At 42.4% G+C, this 19,067-nt stretch overlaps 1 protein-coding gene across 1 annotated transcript in view; it reads right to left on the reverse strand.

The window, feature by feature from the left end:
- Positions 1 to 1,685: 1,685 nt before the first annotated feature.
- The window catches only part of LOC119889986 (multiple epidermal growth factor-like domains protein 11), a 159,830-nt gene continuing 142,448 nt past the window's right edge, over positions 1,686 to 19,067 (reverse strand). The window contains 7 exon segments of the mRNA XM_038700963.1: positions 1,686 to 3,554; positions 8,004 to 8,219; positions 10,644 to 10,697; positions 12,111 to 12,180; positions 13,759 to 13,916; positions 14,608 to 14,841; positions 16,148 to 16,276. Coding sequence (XP_038556891.1) covers positions 3,349 to 3,554; positions 8,004 to 8,219; positions 10,644 to 10,697; positions 12,111 to 12,180; positions 13,759 to 13,916; positions 14,608 to 14,841; positions 16,148 to 16,276 — 1,067 coding nt within the window. The 3' untranslated portion in view covers positions 1,686 to 3,348.

Consider the following 19,067-nt stretch of genomic DNA (forward strand, 5'->3'; position numbering starts at 1 on the left):
TATGATGTATTTTACTATATCCTCTAATTCATGGTAACACTATTTACTAACTATAAGGAAAATAGAGACCGCGTTTAATAGGTACACTTCCAGTTACTTATGTAACAGTCTCGAGTCAGCTGAAAAGAACAGTAAAAATTGTCTGTGTGGTTGTAAATTAAAAGAATACAATTCAACAATTTCCAATAATAAAACAAACAATTTGGTTTGAACAGATCTGTCAGTTTTAGATCCGAGCCAAAGCAATTAATTAATTAGAAAAATGCTTTTTGGATGTGAATATCTTTGGGTTTCAAAGAGTTCGGCCGACAGAACAAGCAATTTAAAGATGTTTTTTTGTGTTGGGCATTTCAGTTTATAGACAATCGATTAAAACCAAAAAACAATTACAGCAGCAGTTCAAAGCAGTGCAGTGCTTCTATATAATTGACGACTTCTTTCTCACAAACTCAAACTAATGAGTGGGTACTCACTCTGTGTACTGTCTTGGGATCGTTATCTCCATTTTCTCGTTAATTAGTACCAAATTACAAAGTCCTCTCCCTGAAACTACTGAGAAAGTACAGGACTCGAGATAAAGCATCACCAAATTAGCTAATTAATCAGAACAATGTCCTGATTGGTCAGTCAGGTTGAGTTATTTTGGGTGATGAGACCTCTGTTCAGGTTGAAGGAGAGCAGAGCAATGCTGGGGTGCGTGAGGCCACCAGCTTCACAAAGTCTAATCAATCCAAATAATTGATAACACCTGTGTGAGAATAACCCTGGAGGTGCAAGGCCTGTAAACTGGTGTCAGCTGACCGATTTTGTTTTGCAACAGACCATTTTACTTGTCACAATAGTAAAAGTGTGTTTGAAATGGCTCCCTGCTATTCAAATGTCGCTGTAAACATGAAAATTACACAGCATTAACACCTGGACGGGACCTGGACCTTTTTGTTGTGACCTGTCAAAAGGTTTAATGAGACTAAGGCGTCTGGTAGATTTCCAACTCTGACTATGCTGCAATGCTAGTTTGAACTTTACTTGATGGTGTTACAACAGTGTTAGCATGCTAACATTTCCTAATTAGCATTAAACATATTGTCTTTAGCTCTACAGGTGTTTTATCATAAACCAAAGTATTGGACATATTATGTTGAATTTACGACGGTGCTAGATTAAAATCAGAGGATCACCAAAGTTAAAATTCTACCTGAATGTGAATTTCATTATAACGCACCCAATAGTTGTTGAGACTTTTCAATCTGGACCAAAGTGGTGGATTGCTCACTGCAAACATGACTCCAAAGCAACCTTTTCAACACTAGTTGATCATTTTGCTCAAATGGTTAATCCAAAGTAAACTTTTACTTTTACTAAACATGTATGAATAGGTGAGCGTGGTCCACTCAAAGGCTCACAGTGCCCCCTTTATCGGTGCATTCACAAAATTTGATATGTAGCAAGTGAGTATCTTAAATTAGAGTACTGGGTGAAAAATTTCACAACTGACGTTGATTGTGATTATGGAATCTCCAAAGAAGCATTATGGGTACTTTTCTCTTTTTTTTGTACAGGCTATCTCTGGAAAACATTATTAGTCAACATAATATGAAATACCACAGTATGCTGATGACACAAAATTGTGTATCTGTAATTGTATGATTATTAAACAACTGCTGCTTATCAAGACATGACACCACTCCCCTGAGCTATGACAACTTTATTGAGTTTAGGGCTCAAAACAAAAAGAACAACCAGCACTCGATGCATCTACTGTAGCTGAAACTATTATTTGGATCAAAGGTGAAGAAAAGACATATAAGCAGCAAATGGAACAAAAGTAGGAAATAATACATGAGAAAAGAAAGCTGTTTACATCTGATTGTCAACATGTCCTGTTATTGCTATTTGCCGAGGTATAATTATCAACATTTGTTACAAAACTGACCTACGTTACTGAAAAATTTAGCAGGATTTTATACATCACTGCTCTATTTCATATTTAATGTCAGAAATAGTTGATACAAGAACATCTGAAACACATCATTGTGTTATTTGGGAACATACATCTTATGATTTTGTAATGACATTAGTGTTGAGGTGGAAGTTTAAGTAAATTAAAGTTTAACTATTAAAATATTTCAGTGCATTAGAGTTGAAACAACTCAACAAGTCCATTACCAGTAATCTATCGATTAATCATTTAAATCATTTAGTCAAATTTTCAATGACAATTTTCTTTTCCTTAAGTGATAGTAACTGAATATCTTAGGTGTTTTAGTCGATCAGGCGGAACAAGATATTTGAAGATGTCATCTTGGGTTTTCAGAAATTGTGATGGACACTTTTACTATTTTATGACATGTTATAGGCAAAACGATTAATAGATTAATTGAAAAACTAATCGAAGGATTAATCAATAATGAATACAGTTGTTAGTTACATATTCCCAAAAAGCATGTTTCTGATTGGAGTTTTTCCCATGTTGAGACAGTCAGATGACAATAATCAGTTCGCACCAAAGGACAAAAAAAGGGTATTCATGGCTAACTATTATATCTCGAATAATCTTTGGCATGCATAAAGCTCGACACGATAAAAGAAAACCACTATAATAATCACTAGTGTACAGTGACTGTACAGCCAATACACCATTTTGCCTACAGTACATAGAAAAAAGATCACTTTTTTAGAGACAAAATATGGATCCCGTTTAGGATCTTCAAATATGTAAACACGAAATAAGAAACAATGTGTAAAAATACCAGAACTATACAGGTAGTGTAAATCTGACCAGACTGCAGTTTGTGTGCATTTATTCACATACTTCCCTTTTTGTGGGAGATTATCAGCGTAATGAGCACATTCTCTCCAGAGCTGTCCATACAAGTTTGTTTGCAGTGCAAGAAATAATGCCCATGTGATGCTTCTTCATTGTGCAGGCTTGGTAGATCCTCTGAATCCAGGTGTGACGTGGGCCTCAGTCTCGTCTTTGGCACGCACATTGACAGTCTCACCCAGATAAATTTACACGAATACCTCAGTCACTTTGCTTTTCTTTTCCTATCGTCCTCGAGTTCCCGTCTTCTGACACATGTGGGCATACGACGTTTATATTTCCTCGATTGACATTTTGTTGATGAGGGGGACTTTACAATACAACACAAATATGTAGTATTGACTGGCACAAAAACAGCTCAAACAGTTTGAATATAATACAGTGATAAAATGATAAACATTCTCACACACACACATACAATCTTTCCATCATTCCAATCTTTCCATGTTCTGTCCCAGTTCACAGTTTCCTGGTTCTGGATGAACTGGGAGCACTGGTCCAGTGTCCAGTCTGGCTGCTGGGGTCTAGAGCAGTGAGCTTGTGGGGCTGCCGGGCAGCGGAGGGCTGTGGCTGTGCAGGGTGAGGCTGTGGCTGTGGGAGGGACTGGGGCGCACAGGTAGCAGGTCGTAGTGGCTGGGGATGTGGCTGTTCCTGGGCAGGTCGTATGGGCTCTGAGGGTAACTGGGAACCACAATGCTGCCGGCTCCCTGTACAATACTGACGGTTGGTTCTGGGAGACAGAGAAGATTATTTAGTTGACAAATCAGTAAATAATCAGACTATTATTTTTGTTAACTGCTTTGTCATTTAAGTTATTTATAAATTAAACACTTGAGTATTTGCGTATTTTCTCAGTTTTATGTTATTGTAAATGGAATTAATCTTTTGTATTTACGATATATTATAGAATAAATGACTCAACTAATTAAAAAATATTTGAGATTTATTGAATATGAAATTAATCATAAATTTTATTTTACTTGTAAAATGAAGCAAAAAAATGCTTCATCTTTCCTTGTGATTTTTAAGGATCATACCAGTGCTGTTGCAAGTTTTAGTTCCTCAAATACAAACTATGTATACTTTTTATTACTGGAGATCATTTTTAAATGCATGCTGTAGAGTTTCATATTTTTAAAAATAGATATATATATCTTTTGGCTTCTAATTATTTTCTGTATGATATGCAAATCAATTAGCAGATCTTTGAAAAACTTGCTAGAGTTGTGTAAAATCATGTCTGCTTTAATTTATAATTCATGATTATAATTTAATGAAGTTACGTTATCAGATTGAGTTGAAGAGTCTGAACTGTGTTACCCCCTAATGTAAAAAGACAAAAACAACATGCACTTTGATGGATTCTACACTTCAGGCCACTTTTAGGAGTCTGCGAAATGATTCAAAACTTACAAAAATAAATGGAAGCCACTACCGTTCTATTTCGTATAGGCTTCGCCCTCTAAGGCTATCGCTATTGGGTTAGAGGCGAAGCAGGATGAGTCAAAGCCTCACTGGCCCATACGATACCATCAAGCACAAACCCACCTGCCCAGAGGCATATAATAAGCGCCCCGGTCCCCCGCAGTCCGCGGCATAGGTGTTGGCAGGCCGACCCACGCGTAGTAGGCGGGGAACCAGTTGGGGGGCCCCATAGAGCAGGATCAGTGCGAGCAGTGGCCCGTTACCCCCACCGTCTGGTGAGAGGCGGCACACTCACAATGACATCACTCAGCCAAAACACTCAGTAAGTCAGCAAGAAACGTGACACGAGAGACGTAGGTAGAAACGGACGAAAGCGCACGGGGGAGACCAGGAGGCCACTGACCAGATGTCCTCCACTGTCATCCCACCGTGCAACGCCACAGAGGAGCAGACGCCTCGTGGAGTGCGCCCTGATGCCGTCTGACATTTAGGCCTGTGAAATAGCGGCGATTGTCAGGAAGACGACCGGGCAGAGGAGGTAGGATGTAGCGTTGTCCTCAGACTCATGGGGGGGAGGAAAGAAGCCACAGTGAGTAATCACCCGCGAGCGAAAGGAGCTGGTTATGCTCTTAGGCATGAATGCAGGATTGGGGTGGATAAACAGCCAAGCTGCCGTCACCCTGAATCCTGAGACACGAAGGAGCCACAGAGAGGTCAGCCAGTTCACAGACCCTCTTGGCCGATGTCAGAGCCACAAGTAAGGCGACCTTGGCCGAATGACACTTCTGGTCTGCCATCTCTAAAGGCTCAAAAGGGACTTGGGTTGGCACGCGTAAGACCAGCGGCAAATCCCACAGTGGAGCAACGGGCCGTGTCACCGGCCTGTGCCTCTGCACCCCCCTCAGGAAACCGTCCTGTCACCAAAACCCTTTTGATAGGACATGGTGGCGGCAGCGTAGGTTTTAACCGTACTGAACGCCAGACCCCTGTCCATGAGCAGCTGGAGGAAAGAAAGCAAGGCTGCAAACTGTAGGCAGTCCGGAAGATGCTTGATCAGCCGAACCGGCGGAAAAGCATACGTCCGCCGGGCAGGCCACAGTGGGTGCGCGAAGGCTCAGTGGAAACCACAGGGCACACTGAGCGTTCTCCCAGTTGGCAAATAGATCTACCTCCGCCACGCCAAACCGGCGCCACTCGTCTGGGTGAGGGCTCCCCCTCGGTATAATGTCCGCCCCCCTGTTCAACATGCCAGGGATGTACTCCACTCTGATAGAGAGCAGATGAGTGCGCCCACAGGAGTAGCCGCCTGGCCAAGCCCAGCAGCTGCGCCAGCTAGATCCGACCCTAAAGACAGAGGAACAGTGATCAGACGCCGTCTCCGTCTCACCGGGTCGACACACAGACGGATGAACCACCACTTTAACCTCCTTATGTGCAGGAGGCCCAGGGGGACCTACCATGTGAGCCGTCGACATGAGGCCCAGACACCTCGTGATCGACAGAGCTGCCACCATCGCCCATGGGACAACACGGCGGAGCAGCTCCACCAGAGCCTCCACCCTCTCCTGAGAGAGAGGAGTCCAGCACCACATCCAATAAGGTGAGTCCCTGAGAGGGGAGAGGAGCGCTCTTCTTGGGGCGGCTGTGGCTCAGGAGGTAGAGCGGGTTGGCTGTTAATCGGAAGGTCGGCGGTTCGATCCCTGGCTCCCCCTGGTTGCGTGTCGAAGTGTCCTTGGGCAAGATACTGAACCCCGATTTGCCCCTGGCTGTTCCGCCAGTGTATGAATGTTAGTGTGAATGTTAGTTTCCGTTTGAGCACTTAGGCTCAGTGTATGAATGTGTGTGACTGGTGAATGCAGATGTAGTGTAAAAGCGCTTTGAGTGGTCGAAAAGACTAGAAAGGCGCTATACAAGTACAGAGCATTTACATTCTTCCAGTTCACCATGAAGCCTAGGCGAGACAACTAGCTGGGCTATCTGTACCACCGCCTCCTCCCGAAACTGCACCAGCAGCAGCGGGTCGATAAAACAGGACCCTGATGCCCAACCGCCCAGAGGCTCCAGGGCCGCCTCGACACGCTCGGAGGGCCAGGGAGTAACTGAAGGGCAGGCAGTTGTATTGGTACTGAGCGCCCCGGAAAGAGAACTGTAGGAACTTCCTGTGGAATGTGAAAGTACGCATCCTTTAGGAGGTGAGCCAGTCTCCCTGACGCACACACTCCAGCACCTGTTTTACTGTTAAACATGCGAAAAGGTCTCTCTATAATCGCTTTGTTGAACAGTGACACGCCCCCCGTTTTTTTCCTGACCAGGAGGAACCCTGGAGATGGCCTGCTTCTCCTGGAGCTCCGCCTGGAGGGTGGCGTTCTGACCCGGAGAGGGGAGCACAGTCTCTACAATCACGGTGAAGGGGGGAGGCGAACTTCAGCCTGTGACACCGGCGGATCAGGCTGTCTATCCATCTGTCCATCGAGCAGGAAGCGAGCCACTCCGAATAGTGCTCTGAAAGCGGTTGGACCTGCTGATGAGGCGCCCTACCGCCCTCACGGTTGGGGGGAGGAGCCTCGCCGTGACCCATGGGGGGCCTGCCTCGAAAGGGCGGGGACCCTGGCCGTGGGGGGGCCTTGCAGGTAGCAATCTCCGTGCTCGACCGAACATGAGAGCTTAGCTCCTGGCAGGGAGAGGGAGGGTCATGGGCGCCAGCATCCACTGCCATGCAGGAGGAAGCGCCTCCTGGGCATGTGCGAGTCAGTCTGACGGCAAGGCGCGGTCACCGGGGGAGGCGAGCCACCGGGGCCCTCCTCGCTCTGCCGCTTGGAGGGGTGCACAGGCCACATTTTGAGAGACCTTCACTCACAGTCAGAGGGGTCTGTATGGGTGGCCTCCCGTGTGTGGTGGGAGGGACCAAAGGCAGCGTAGACGCCTTTGTGGGTCGCAGCTGGTCCGTGTAGTGTGGTAAAAATGAGCAGAGCGGTGGCCACCGACACTGGCGGGCCGGGGAGGAGGGAGGGGTCTGCTTGTGACATCCATCCGGCCAGCTGCAGCCGGTCCGTGCAGTGTGGAGGAAATGTGTGAGAAGGCGGCTACTGACTCAGCAGAGACAGTGGCGGGTCAAAGAAAATGCTCTTTAGGGCTCTGTTTGTGTTTTATTTCAGTTTGATTTGTGAACAACAGTGCAAGCAGAACAAGAACATAAAGACTTATCTTGTGTACAGCTCTGTCCTGTACACATCCTGATAGTTATATTTCAGTTTTCAGAGGAGTCTCACAGCTGGCTGCTAAAGAAATGAGGGACCATGGAGCTGAGACCATGGAGCTGAGCTTAATGAAATGTATTAGGGATGCAAACTAGTCCTTTAGAGCCAATGAGGAGATGTTTCTTTTGGATTTTAATGTGCAAATTAAATGCTTAGTAATTATCCAGCGATCCTGTATAGAAAAAAATGAGGCATCAAAGTGCATCGATAATCATTTCATAATCGCATCGCAGCCCTCTGAATCATAATTGAATCGAATCATGAGGTGCCTAGAGATTCTCACCCCTATTAGTAATGTTTATTGTATCATTGTTTGTGCTTTGTTTTCCCATGTTCTCCTGTTGAGCTGTGAATAGTTCTAGTAAGGCTATAAATGCTATGATATGTAGCAGCGGTCAATGATAATAACTGTCCCTATAAAAAACAAAACTCAAATGAGTCGCCGTGGGGAGCCAAGATAGAGTCCGACACACATCTCCCCCCCGCCTTTAATGTACCCATGTCGTAGACGTTCTTGGTGGGTGCGGTGGTGGTGGTGGTGGTGATGATAGCGGTGGAGCAGCAGTGTGTCACGTGTTCATGGCGAGCCGGCGATTTCATCTCCACGTAGCTGCTCTCCGAGTGTTTACACAGACCGGGCGGGTCGTTGATGGTGGCGTATGGGTTTTCACTGTTGAGGGAGCAGGTGCTGGACAAGGAGCCCTTCATATAGTCTAAAAGATAAAGACCACATAGATTATTTAACCTTGTGTGTCGAGAAATAACGGTCTATAAATCATGTGGGAGTTCAAACTATTCACATGAAATTCCAGCATTCTTGTCTTTGAACTCAGCAGCAAAAGACCCAAGAGGCTTCTTGTCATTGAAGCTCTGATGGTGATGCATTTCCAAAGTTGTGGTTTATAAAAAAAAAAAGGCTCTCTGGCACATTGCTGCTGATCAGAAACCATAGAATTCCAATTTTCACATTTTAATATTTATTAAAGGATGATATTCTCTTCTGAAAAGACAAAACTGGATTTTTAAAAACCCTTTAAAAGTGCTTTCATAAAACATACTGATTATGCAAAATGAAAGAAGCTGCTTTTCCATTTCCTGATGACAGGTTATAAAACACTTTTTGATGTGCCATGTCTGAAACATTTCCTGCAAAGTGTGAATGAAACAGGCTGCCTGGTTAAACCACGAGTTACCATAGTGAACAACTGCATGTCCAATAATAGGGATTATTACCAGGACTATTCTTTGAGCACTCGGAAGTCATGTTTAAAATTTCCTGCTGGTATGACTCCAAAATACATAGCTGTAGTTTCTTCTTTTAGAGGATACGCCTGGTGTTATTCCATATTTTTCTAAATCTTCAAATCCCATGAACAGGAAACGTTCCCACTTAGCTACTCTGTCTGTGGCTCTCAGCTCAAAGCCCATTGGTTCCTACTGAAGACGCAAATCTTCAAAAACACCTCACAAACATTGAGTTACAAGTTCAGTAATTTCCTAAAACAGCCGCTCACAAATTTTAGCAAACGTTACTCTGACAAGGGGAAATAGTGCAGTTGTTGAGGACTATTTTCAGCGGCGGATGAATCCACATGTGGTGCTCTAGTGAGTATTTGGGGCAGCAGGACGGTGTGTGGGAGACTGAGTTACAATAAACTACAGTGTGCGTGTTGATGGTGATGAAGGAAGATGTCTCCCAGTGCAGCAGTGAGGCTCACTGATGTGTTTTTGGAAATTGCTACTGAATTAATCTCTGAATTAATTGTTGGTTTTGGTGTTTTCATGGGATTTGTTGTAACAAAGAAAATGTTTGTAATATCACCAGACGTATCCTTTAAGAAACATAGATGTTAAAGTAATCATTGCATCACTGGACGACAGAGGTTACGTTGCATGGTGAAAAAGTTCGGGTTAAAAAACGCAGACATTCTGTGAAGCCGCAGCTGAAGGAAATACACATCAAGCGACAGGAAAACACACAGCATTCAGTTATTGTGGAGGAGAGATTCCCCGGGTGAGTTTTGGGAGTGATGGGGGTAAAAGCAGGAGGAGCACCCCCGCAGAGAGGGAAAACACACAGAGGAGAGGAGTCAGGTTCATCCTGCAGAGAGACAAACACACCTGTAAGCACTGGTTGGTACATATCCACAAGATCAAATCACATTACAATCATCTTATCTCTACAAGGATACTGAGCATTCAGGTACAGGCTTGGGTCTGTGAGGTCTTTCATGCTTTTTAATAGAGGGCTCTGGTGTGGTCTGGTCTCATGAGCCTCCACCTCTCTCAGCTTTCTTGGATTCAACAAAGAAAATGCTATCACACAATAGAGATTCAACAGAAAGGGCATTATGGGTTTGTGTGCTACGATCAGGACGTGTTGTGATATCAGGTCTCAGGGAGGAAGCAGTGTTTGCATAAAAATCTAGGCATTTTTTTGAAAAATGTGACGACACACTGCATGAGCCTAGACTTAAAATATCTAATATCAAACATGTTTGGACAGCCAAGACGACAAATAGATTGAGACAGCTCCAATTACGTTTTTGATCAGCCTACATCAAAGGTGCGCACCGACTGAGGTAGCTCTCATAATTTTATTCCGACATTAGAAATTTGTCTACGACAGTAAAATTGCTTGAAATGTTGTTTGGTTTAAGGCCAAGATAACCTATTAAAATGCAATGGACTTTTGATTGGAGACCTGTCCAGGGTGGACCCCGCCTTTCGCCCGATGTCAGCTGGGATTGGCTCCAGCCCCCCGCGACCCTGTACGCAGGATAAGCGGTTGACGATTGACTATTCAAGTTTTGGAATAATGGGCCTTCTGAACAATGGCATGGCACCACACTACCTGTACACTGAGTATACACCTTTTAGACCTACAGCACACTTTCACAGTTAATCAGATTGGTGTCTGTCAAAGAGCTCCTGCTGCAGTATGTGTCAGAGCTGAACCTCCCTGCGTTACATGGGACATGCAGCGATCTTTCAACACAGGGAACTGCTACATGAAGCTGAGGTTCAAAATGCAAGAGAGGCAGTCATTGGCTGAAGGGAGCTGTTCGAGCAAGAGTATTGGCTGGGGTGACAGAGGTTGACGAGGTCACATAGGCTCAGTCCACCTCACACTGTACCTCTGTAGCGCGGCTCCAAGTGGTAGCTGTAACGCCGGTCAATGCAGTAAACACCTGCACAGAAACCAGACAGAAAAGTAAACTACATTTATGTTTAGTGCTGAGTCTCCATTTGGATACTCCGGTTAGTACATTTCCATTTGGTACACTGTGTACACTATGTACTTACTGGCTTAGAGCTAAATTTCGACAGGGTAGGATCGACCACAGCTGTTGTGCACTTACCAGAAATTACTATTGCAGCATTTGACCACTTCTTCTTTTAATGGCAAATTGTTCTCACAGTGCATTTGGACATAATTGTCAGTGTGAACAGACAGTGCTCAAAATAGCAAGTGTATGTACTGAAAAACATGACTTGAGACACAGCAAATGTTGTCAGAATATGGAGTGTGGAGATTAAAGGAGAACTGTTACAAGCAGTTTACCTTACGTTGACATGCATGCTTATTGACTTACTGTACATACTTGACATTTTCTCACTTTTTGCAAAGTTTTAAGGCTCTAAAAACCCATTCCAGGTATGTTTTCTCCCATTTGTGGGTGTGTCAAAGTTGTTACCATCAGCAGCAACATGTACATAAAGATTACCAATTTAAAAAGGCAGTAAACTGCAGTGCACTTGCGTACACAACAGGGTGTTCAAGGCACCACCGTTTATGTTGAAATCAACGTTGTGCTACGTTTTGTTGGGGCTAAACCCGGCCATGGTGTTGTGCTTGTTAAGAAACAAGCAACCAGTCAGGGCTAAGAATGGGGATGTCATCTTTCTACATAAATAGCAACAGGAAAAATCCACAGAAAGGCGAGGTTGTTGTAAGTTAACTTACAGAAATAACAACCCTTAAAATGGCAAATTTCTTTAATCTAACATATGAGTCACTCGCTACCAAATGGACAGAGTTAAACAAAGCAAAATAACCCTACATCCCAAACAGAAATCAGGTAAGTGAAACAAAATGGCGATTCAGTCTACCTAATCTTCTGTTCAAAGCTCAAAAATCTATCAGATCTAATCAAACTAGATAGCATTTTGAGCATAAAACAAAGAAGGGTTTTTTGCCACATATTTAGTTGTGCATAATGAGTGTTTCAGTGGCTTTAAATATTTTTTTACAACATTTTATGGAGAAAATATGATTAACGTTAACTGCTTGACTTGACTAATACTCATATTACATAATACTAATTCTTCTGATCACTCAGACAAATGTTACTTTTTATAACTTTTTTGTGGGAGAAACTTTCATTAAATATATTTTTATAGTCGATCATAATGCATGGAAAATGGTCATGTTATATTTAAGACCAATTGTCAGCTGATTGCTCTGTTGAGGCTGGTGTGTCAGGAATTTTGGCTTGTAGATTTGAAACTGCAGCGTCAGAATCCATAACATTCGTTCCCACACAACATCTGTAAGCGTAACGGGCAGAGAACGCATAGCCCAAACCAGGAGAGTGACTGACCCAGCTCGCTGAGGTTACAGTAGGCCCCCCACTCCGGTGCACTGTTCCTGTGTCGCTTCTTTGTCTTCATCTGGGAAATATACAAATAATTTTAACACATTAGAAAGACACACACAAAATTTTTAAAGCAATGACCAATGGCACTTTAATTCTCTGTAGATGAAACAGGATGTTGTAGCAGGAAATAAAGATTCCATCCAAATGTGTAAACCAATGCGATGTCAAATTTGAAGGAGAAAGGAAGTTTCATTTATTTTAAGGTGTTTTTATTAAAAACTTTGTTGTGAAATTGACAATGTGCTGGATCCCTCTGCCTGACTAGCTTTCTGTTCTGGCCCGGCACATAATGCAGTTTATAGTGATAACAGTGGCAGATTTTAATATTCAAATTCAATTTATTTATTTACTTTCAAACAATGGTTCCCTGGTTTCAGACAGAGTTGGACAAAAGCTGCTTCTCATTTCTAGCTAGTGACCGTTGCTGGCAGACTTTATCAGCTGTAGGTAGCTGGCTAATCACGATAATGTTAGCGCCGTGAGTTGGTTAAAAACGTGATCTCCGGCTGACTTTTTATTGTTTCCTTCTGACTTGTTTTAAAACTAAAAAACCCTGTAAAACAGTCTCAGTGGTTTCATCAATATCGATACCAATATCTGAATGTTGTAAAACTGTAGCAAGCTCCATCAGGAGCTAGTAACTTTAGCAAAACACATGTCTAAGAGGAACGGAGAAGTATTACGTATTTGTTGCATGGCCGTTCCCCGCCAGTTTCGAGGGGTTGACCACCCCCCTTGCAAAAAATTCTAGGGGAAACACTGATTCTCATTTTTTTTAATTTAAAACGTATCCTGTAACTCAACAAACTAAAGTTAGTTCATGCTGCACTTATCAGTGTTGGAAGTAGTGTCAGCTGTTAACATGCAGTTACTATTGCAGGTACTAAGCTAGATAGCCATAACATTAGAGCAGACAAACACATTGTTGACGCCATTCTTTACGTCTTTGCTTTTGTGCGTTTGATTGTTGAAAGGCTGAGTACCGGCCTTAATACAGCAGTGTGAAGAAGGCTTGACAGGCCTGTTGAGCCTGGTTGCAGTTGGTAAGCTCTGCTTGGACAATGAATTTTGTTATATTTTACAGTGAATTTAACTATTGATGAAATAAAACTTAACTCCTTTGGTTTTTCTATAATACAGTTAACATTACAAAGATTTCACGGGCACTATTTCTTCTGCAGAAAGTAGCTCCTATGAACACTTTTTAAACATAGAGGCCTGTGGATTATTCCCAGTACCAAGGACATTGTTTCTGCACAGAGATATAGCTGCTGTTTTTTAAGGCACTTGTTTAGTGCTGTGAGCACCATAAACAAAGTTCTATTCACCTCCCTTGTGGTAGCCTGGAGGCAGAAATCACGCAAACGAGGAGAAACAAAACCAAAACTAATTGCATGGCTGGATAAAACTGGTAACAAATGAGAAAATCTTTTGTAGAGAATATCTCTTAAATGTCTCTACATAAAGCAAGCTGCAGCTGATATCACATCTGCAACATTCAATCATTATATTGGTTTTATGTATGTCAGCATCCTGCAGCCCAAGATATGTTTTATTTTGAGCTTTCCTCAAGAAGTCAGAAAGTACTTACGCCCACCTTGGTGGTGCTCCTCTTGTCCGGCTTGGCGTAGTGCGCGGCGTAGGTGCAGGGCCCCAGGGTGCGGTAGCTGGGGTTGGAGAAGCAGCGGCCTACTGAGCTGTTACTGGGAGAGGACTCTGTAGAGGAGAGCAGGCCTGTGCACTGCAGCCCTGCTGTCACCACATGACATCAGCACGGGTTCTTTTATCGTCACCTTTACACATCACCATAATATACATGCATGTGCACACACAGCGCACCTGACAACCGGACACAAGGTATCCAAGCACTGACGGCAACACTGCCGTCCAAAGCTGCAGATTAATATGAAGGAACTCCAACAGAAATCAAAAGGGGGAACTTCAAACTCGTGGAACATTTATACATACATTTTCTTTACCTGTTAATTCCTGTTTATGGTCACAGAAGGTTAAAAGCTATACACACTCACTCACACTCTCGTACAGTGTAGATCAGCACTGAAATAATTAGTTGATTAATCGTTTAGTCAATTGACAGAAAATTTATTTACGAAAATCTTTGAAAATTGATTCATTGTTTGTCATTTATCAAGCAAACATTTCAAACATTTGCTGTTTCTAGTCACTAAAATGTGAGAATTGTTTTATATAATCAAAATTCAATATTTATTTATCCTGTTGGTAGACAAAACAAACAATTTAAAGACGCTCCCTTGCGCTCTGAGCATTTTATAGACTAAACGATTAATTGAAAAAATAATCATTCTTGAAAATAAGAAGTTGCAGTCCTAGCTTAAGTGGCCCCATCTGCCTGGATGTGTGAAATAAGAAAAGTACCTGGGGGAAAAAAAAAAAAGACGCAGAGATACGGACGTCTTACCTGAGAGGGAGTAGTCGGTGGAGTTCATGTGCAGGGCCGGCGTGTAGGTAACGCTCGGCACATGATGGCCTTTCTCTCTCTGCCGGAGTCGGAACCAGACCACCAGGCCGAGCATGGCCATGATGAGCAGCAACAGGAAGATGATGCCCAGGACGGCACCGGCTGATTGCCGCTCTGATGCCAGGGCCGGGCTGATCTTGGTGTAGGGGTTCAGTTCCTCCATCATCAGAGCCGCTGACGAAAACAGGCAAACAGGCATTTTACATTACGTGAAAGAAAACACATGCACTCCTATGACGACCGCACAGTTACCGTTCAAGCTTCCATCAGTACTCATATTTATCTTCTTTCTAAAATCCTCACATTTCACTTATTACTGCAGTTCCTTTCTTTCCTGTTGGCTCTCTATTTTGGTAGTTTGCCTTATAAAAATGGCCTAAATCAAAGGAGGCGGACAAAATATCATGAAATTTTAAAAGAGAAAGACTTCAACTACAACTCCACTGCAAACACAGCTGTAAAGGTGGTTCTTTATATATTTGTGAACTCAATTATATCATTTTGAGCACTTATTGTGTTATTTTGACCACCATTCCTTTCTGCTGATTAAAAACTTAATTTGTGTTTGGCCTAGACTTACTAATTCCAGTAGGAATGTAAACATTACACCTGCTAAACATCAGAATGATAGCGTTGTTATTTTGAGCATGTTTACATGCCTAAGTTAGAGTATTTAGTTAGTAACGTTTTGCCTCAGCCTCACAGAGCTGCTTGCATGGCTGTAGACTCCTAGTCTTGATCTTTTTGTTTGTAGAAAAACAGTCATTTTGAAAACAGCAGTATATATGCTGAATTCATTCTTTGTCCCTAGACACCACAGTGCCCTTTCGATATGACAACTAGAAGTCGCAAAAGTAAATGTTTAAACGTAGTGGCTTTAAATTATATCTGTTAATTAAAGCACTTGCACTGACACATGTGATTTTAAATCTTTTTGTAGCTTGGTTATCTGTCTCAAACTGCTGCTGAAAACATCATATTTCGCAGTGCTGATTGCCAAATTGGTTCTATAGCTGACAAATGATGCTGACTGACCAAGTGTTTGTAATGTAAACTTAAATCAAAGTTTCCGTGAGGTGTTGCATTATTTGCTTCTGTATACATGTGCTGACTAAAGTGAAGACATTTGTCATAGGAGAATCAGATTTTAAATGCACAAGTATATCAAAGCACACGCGCGCAATATTAACAACATGTTAGTGCTTATTAACAAAATGCAAAAACAAAAAGTTCAACAAGACAAAAAAGTTCTCACCAACAGACATGTTAGTCCATCAGGCCATTAGAGAACTCTTTGTACCTTTATCTTATAGAAACACTATCACACTCTTCTTTTAATCTCAACAAGATGTATGTGCTTGTTCCCCTGTCATCTTATTGTCTATGATTCATTTGAACCCACATGTAAACCAACGGGAAGAAGCAGCATCAAACACTCATCATCCAGCTACATTTTCCTCACAGAGCCATTAGTTCTCACCCTGGTCACAGCGGATGCCTTTGAAGCCGATGCTGCAGTAGCAGGTTCCCGTCACGTAGTCACAGGTGGCGTTGTTCATACACTCACACAGCTGCTGGCAGCCGTAGCCAAACGTCCCCGCAGGACACTCTGGATGCAGGAGCAGTGTACAGTTTAATATGTCTTTAAATCTTACAGACGGATACACAGATATTACAGTTGTCATGTGTAAAATTACAACACAAATAATAAATAAAGTGATGTTTTAACTTCAGTCAAAGTCGTATAGTCGCTCTGTGGGTTGACTCTTTTCTATGGCGTATCAGTCTCAGTATGAATGAATGCACACTGAAGGATTCACAAATGTATTTTAGGATTTATATATAGCCACGGCAGGACAGTCATAAAAAACCCACACACACAAATACAATGACTTTTACGGATGACAAGCAGTTTGTAAATGCATGATTAGCAGTTTGTATAGAAATGCAAATTTGTTGTATGATGAAAATTACAAATACCTGTTAATGCCTATATTTATAGACTTATTTTACATTTATTTTAAAGAAGAAGTTTTTATCAGTGGCCCTCTACCAAATGGCCAATCCAAAGAGGAGTTGAGAGATTCAGCAGATTGAACACGCGGCTCTCAACGGCATGTACTCTCCATTCAGTGCATTTCATTGAAAATTTTAACTTTCGCTGGGACCGCAGACATCTTTTTAAGGCAGATGGACTTCGCCTTAACAAGTCAGGAGTGAAATTGTTCAGCTCCAACCTGTTTTACTTTCTGCGTCACTCATCTGTTCCCTCTGCCAAGGACAAGAGACAAGAGGAATCAAAACAAGAAGAAGACATAACACAACACGACAGAAACCTTGAAGGAGAGTCACCGCAGCTCTGACCCTGGGAGACATCAGAGCCAAGAGGGAGAGTCTCCAGGCCCCTCACTAACAACCACCTGTGAGGATCCACCATCTTCAGCCCCCCAATCCCCATCCAGGTCACCCTCCAGACATCCTTTCTCCCTCCTCTCATAGGTGTCAAAACACTTTTTGAAAGCATAATCTGTTAAACAACTACATGCAGCTAAATAACCAATGAAAAAACCTTAAGAAAGGTTTATTTGCACATTAATAAAACATGCAATGCAATTAGAATATATATGAAACAAATGTGGATTGTCCAAAAAAAGGAAATTAAGCTTAAAAAACAAGCTACTGATTATAAAATGACCCCCAAAAAACGTGCAGCACCAATCAGTAACTTTAAAACCTTCTTGATGCAGTTTTCTTCTCTCTGTGAACATGACAAAAGAGGAGGGAAGACTAAATCATGCCTGCATGTGTGCTGACACAGCAGGGACGATATTACATGAGAAAAGTTGATCTACAGGAGAAACAGATTTGAAAGCAAAACAGAATGCCTGAGAGCTGCATTGACTTATGTAATATTATATTTATATATTTTGAAATGTCACATGCTACCTGAATTTTGTATTTCATTTTACATTAAAAAAAAAAACATTTCCACCAGAATGTGGTAAATTAAGTGTTTAATGATCAAAAATTATCAAAAACCCTACTCTCACGTATCATGATGTCTCGCGAGCTAAGTGCCTCTATACACCCCTAATCTGAGCCCCTATGTCCCTGCGTGCACACAAATGTACAAACAGAGGTAATCACAAAACGGCATATCACTGAAAACGCTAGTGAAAAACGTATTGAGGCTTTCTCTTCCACACCCGCCGTCTCACGGGTCTCAGCCAATGAGCTTGTAGATAATTTCAGTTGTAAAATTACAAATGTTATTGATGCCATTGCACCAGCCAAGGCGAAGGTGGTCTCTGGTAAGAGAAGATCTCCATGGAGAAATGCCACGCTGGTTAGAACTCAAAAAAGAGAGTGTCGAAAAACTGAACTCAGGTGGTGGAAAACAAATCTCCAGGTTCATTATGACATCTATAAAGAGAAACTTCGCATTTATAACTTATAACTGAGAAATCCAAGGCGGTCCCTCTTCATCTTCACCAAAAACACTAATAATGCATGCGCCCTGTTTGCTGCTGTCGACAGGCTAACCAACCCTCCTGTGTCTGTAGCCTCCGAACTTCTGTCCACCAGGGCCTGCAATAATTTTGCTTCCTTCTTCACAGACATAATTCAAACAATTAGACAAGCAATCAGTGCCTCAATGTCAGGATATATTGTATGTTGTCCCTGTGTCCACTTAAAAACAATTCATATAGCATGAGACAATTCAATCAACCATAAAAACCTGGGGGACATAATACAACATCTGAAATCCTCCTCATGCTGCCAACAGGTTTTTTCAAAAATGTGTCTAAATGCATGGCCTCAGATCTACTGTAAATTGTCATCATGTCAACCTCTCAGGTTTCTTCCAACACGCCCTGAAAATTGCAGTCATTAAGCCTCTCTTAAAAAAGAGCAATCTAGACACGTCACTAATGAGCAATTACAGGCCCATATCAAATCTCCCATTTTTAAGTAAAATCATTGAAAAAGCTGTTTTTCAACAGCTTAATGCTTTCTTGGCACTAAGTAACTGTTTTGATGTCTTCCAGTCAGGATTTTGGCTATCTAAAGAAGGGTTAGAGTCCCTTTAGCGTTAGAGTCCCTAAGAGTTAAAGGGTTAGAGTCCCCTTAGAGTTAGAGCCCCTAAGAGTTAAAGGGTTAGAGTCCCTTTAGAGTTAAAGGGTTAGAGTCCCCTTAGAGTTAGAGCCCCTAAGAGTTAAAGGGTTAGAGTCCCCTTAGTGTTAGAGTCACTTTAGAGTTAAAGGGTTAGAGTCCCCTTAGTGTTAGAGTCACTTTAGAGTTAAAGGGTTAGAGTCCCCTTAGAGTTAGAGCCCCTAAGAGTTAAAGGGTTAGAGTCCCTTTAGAGTTAAAGGGTTAGAGTCCCCTTAGAGTTAGAGCCC

The sequence above is a fragment of the Micropterus salmoides genome, unplaced genomic scaffold (assembly GCF_014851395.1).
Source record: "Micropterus salmoides isolate LMB-PRFRI ecotype aquatic unplaced genomic scaffold, ASM1485139v1 Ms_hic_scaffold_6, whole genome shotgun sequence".
In the NCBI taxonomy this organism is placed as follows: domain Eukaryota; kingdom Metazoa; phylum Chordata; class Actinopteri; order Centrarchiformes; family Centrarchidae; genus Micropterus; species Micropterus salmoides.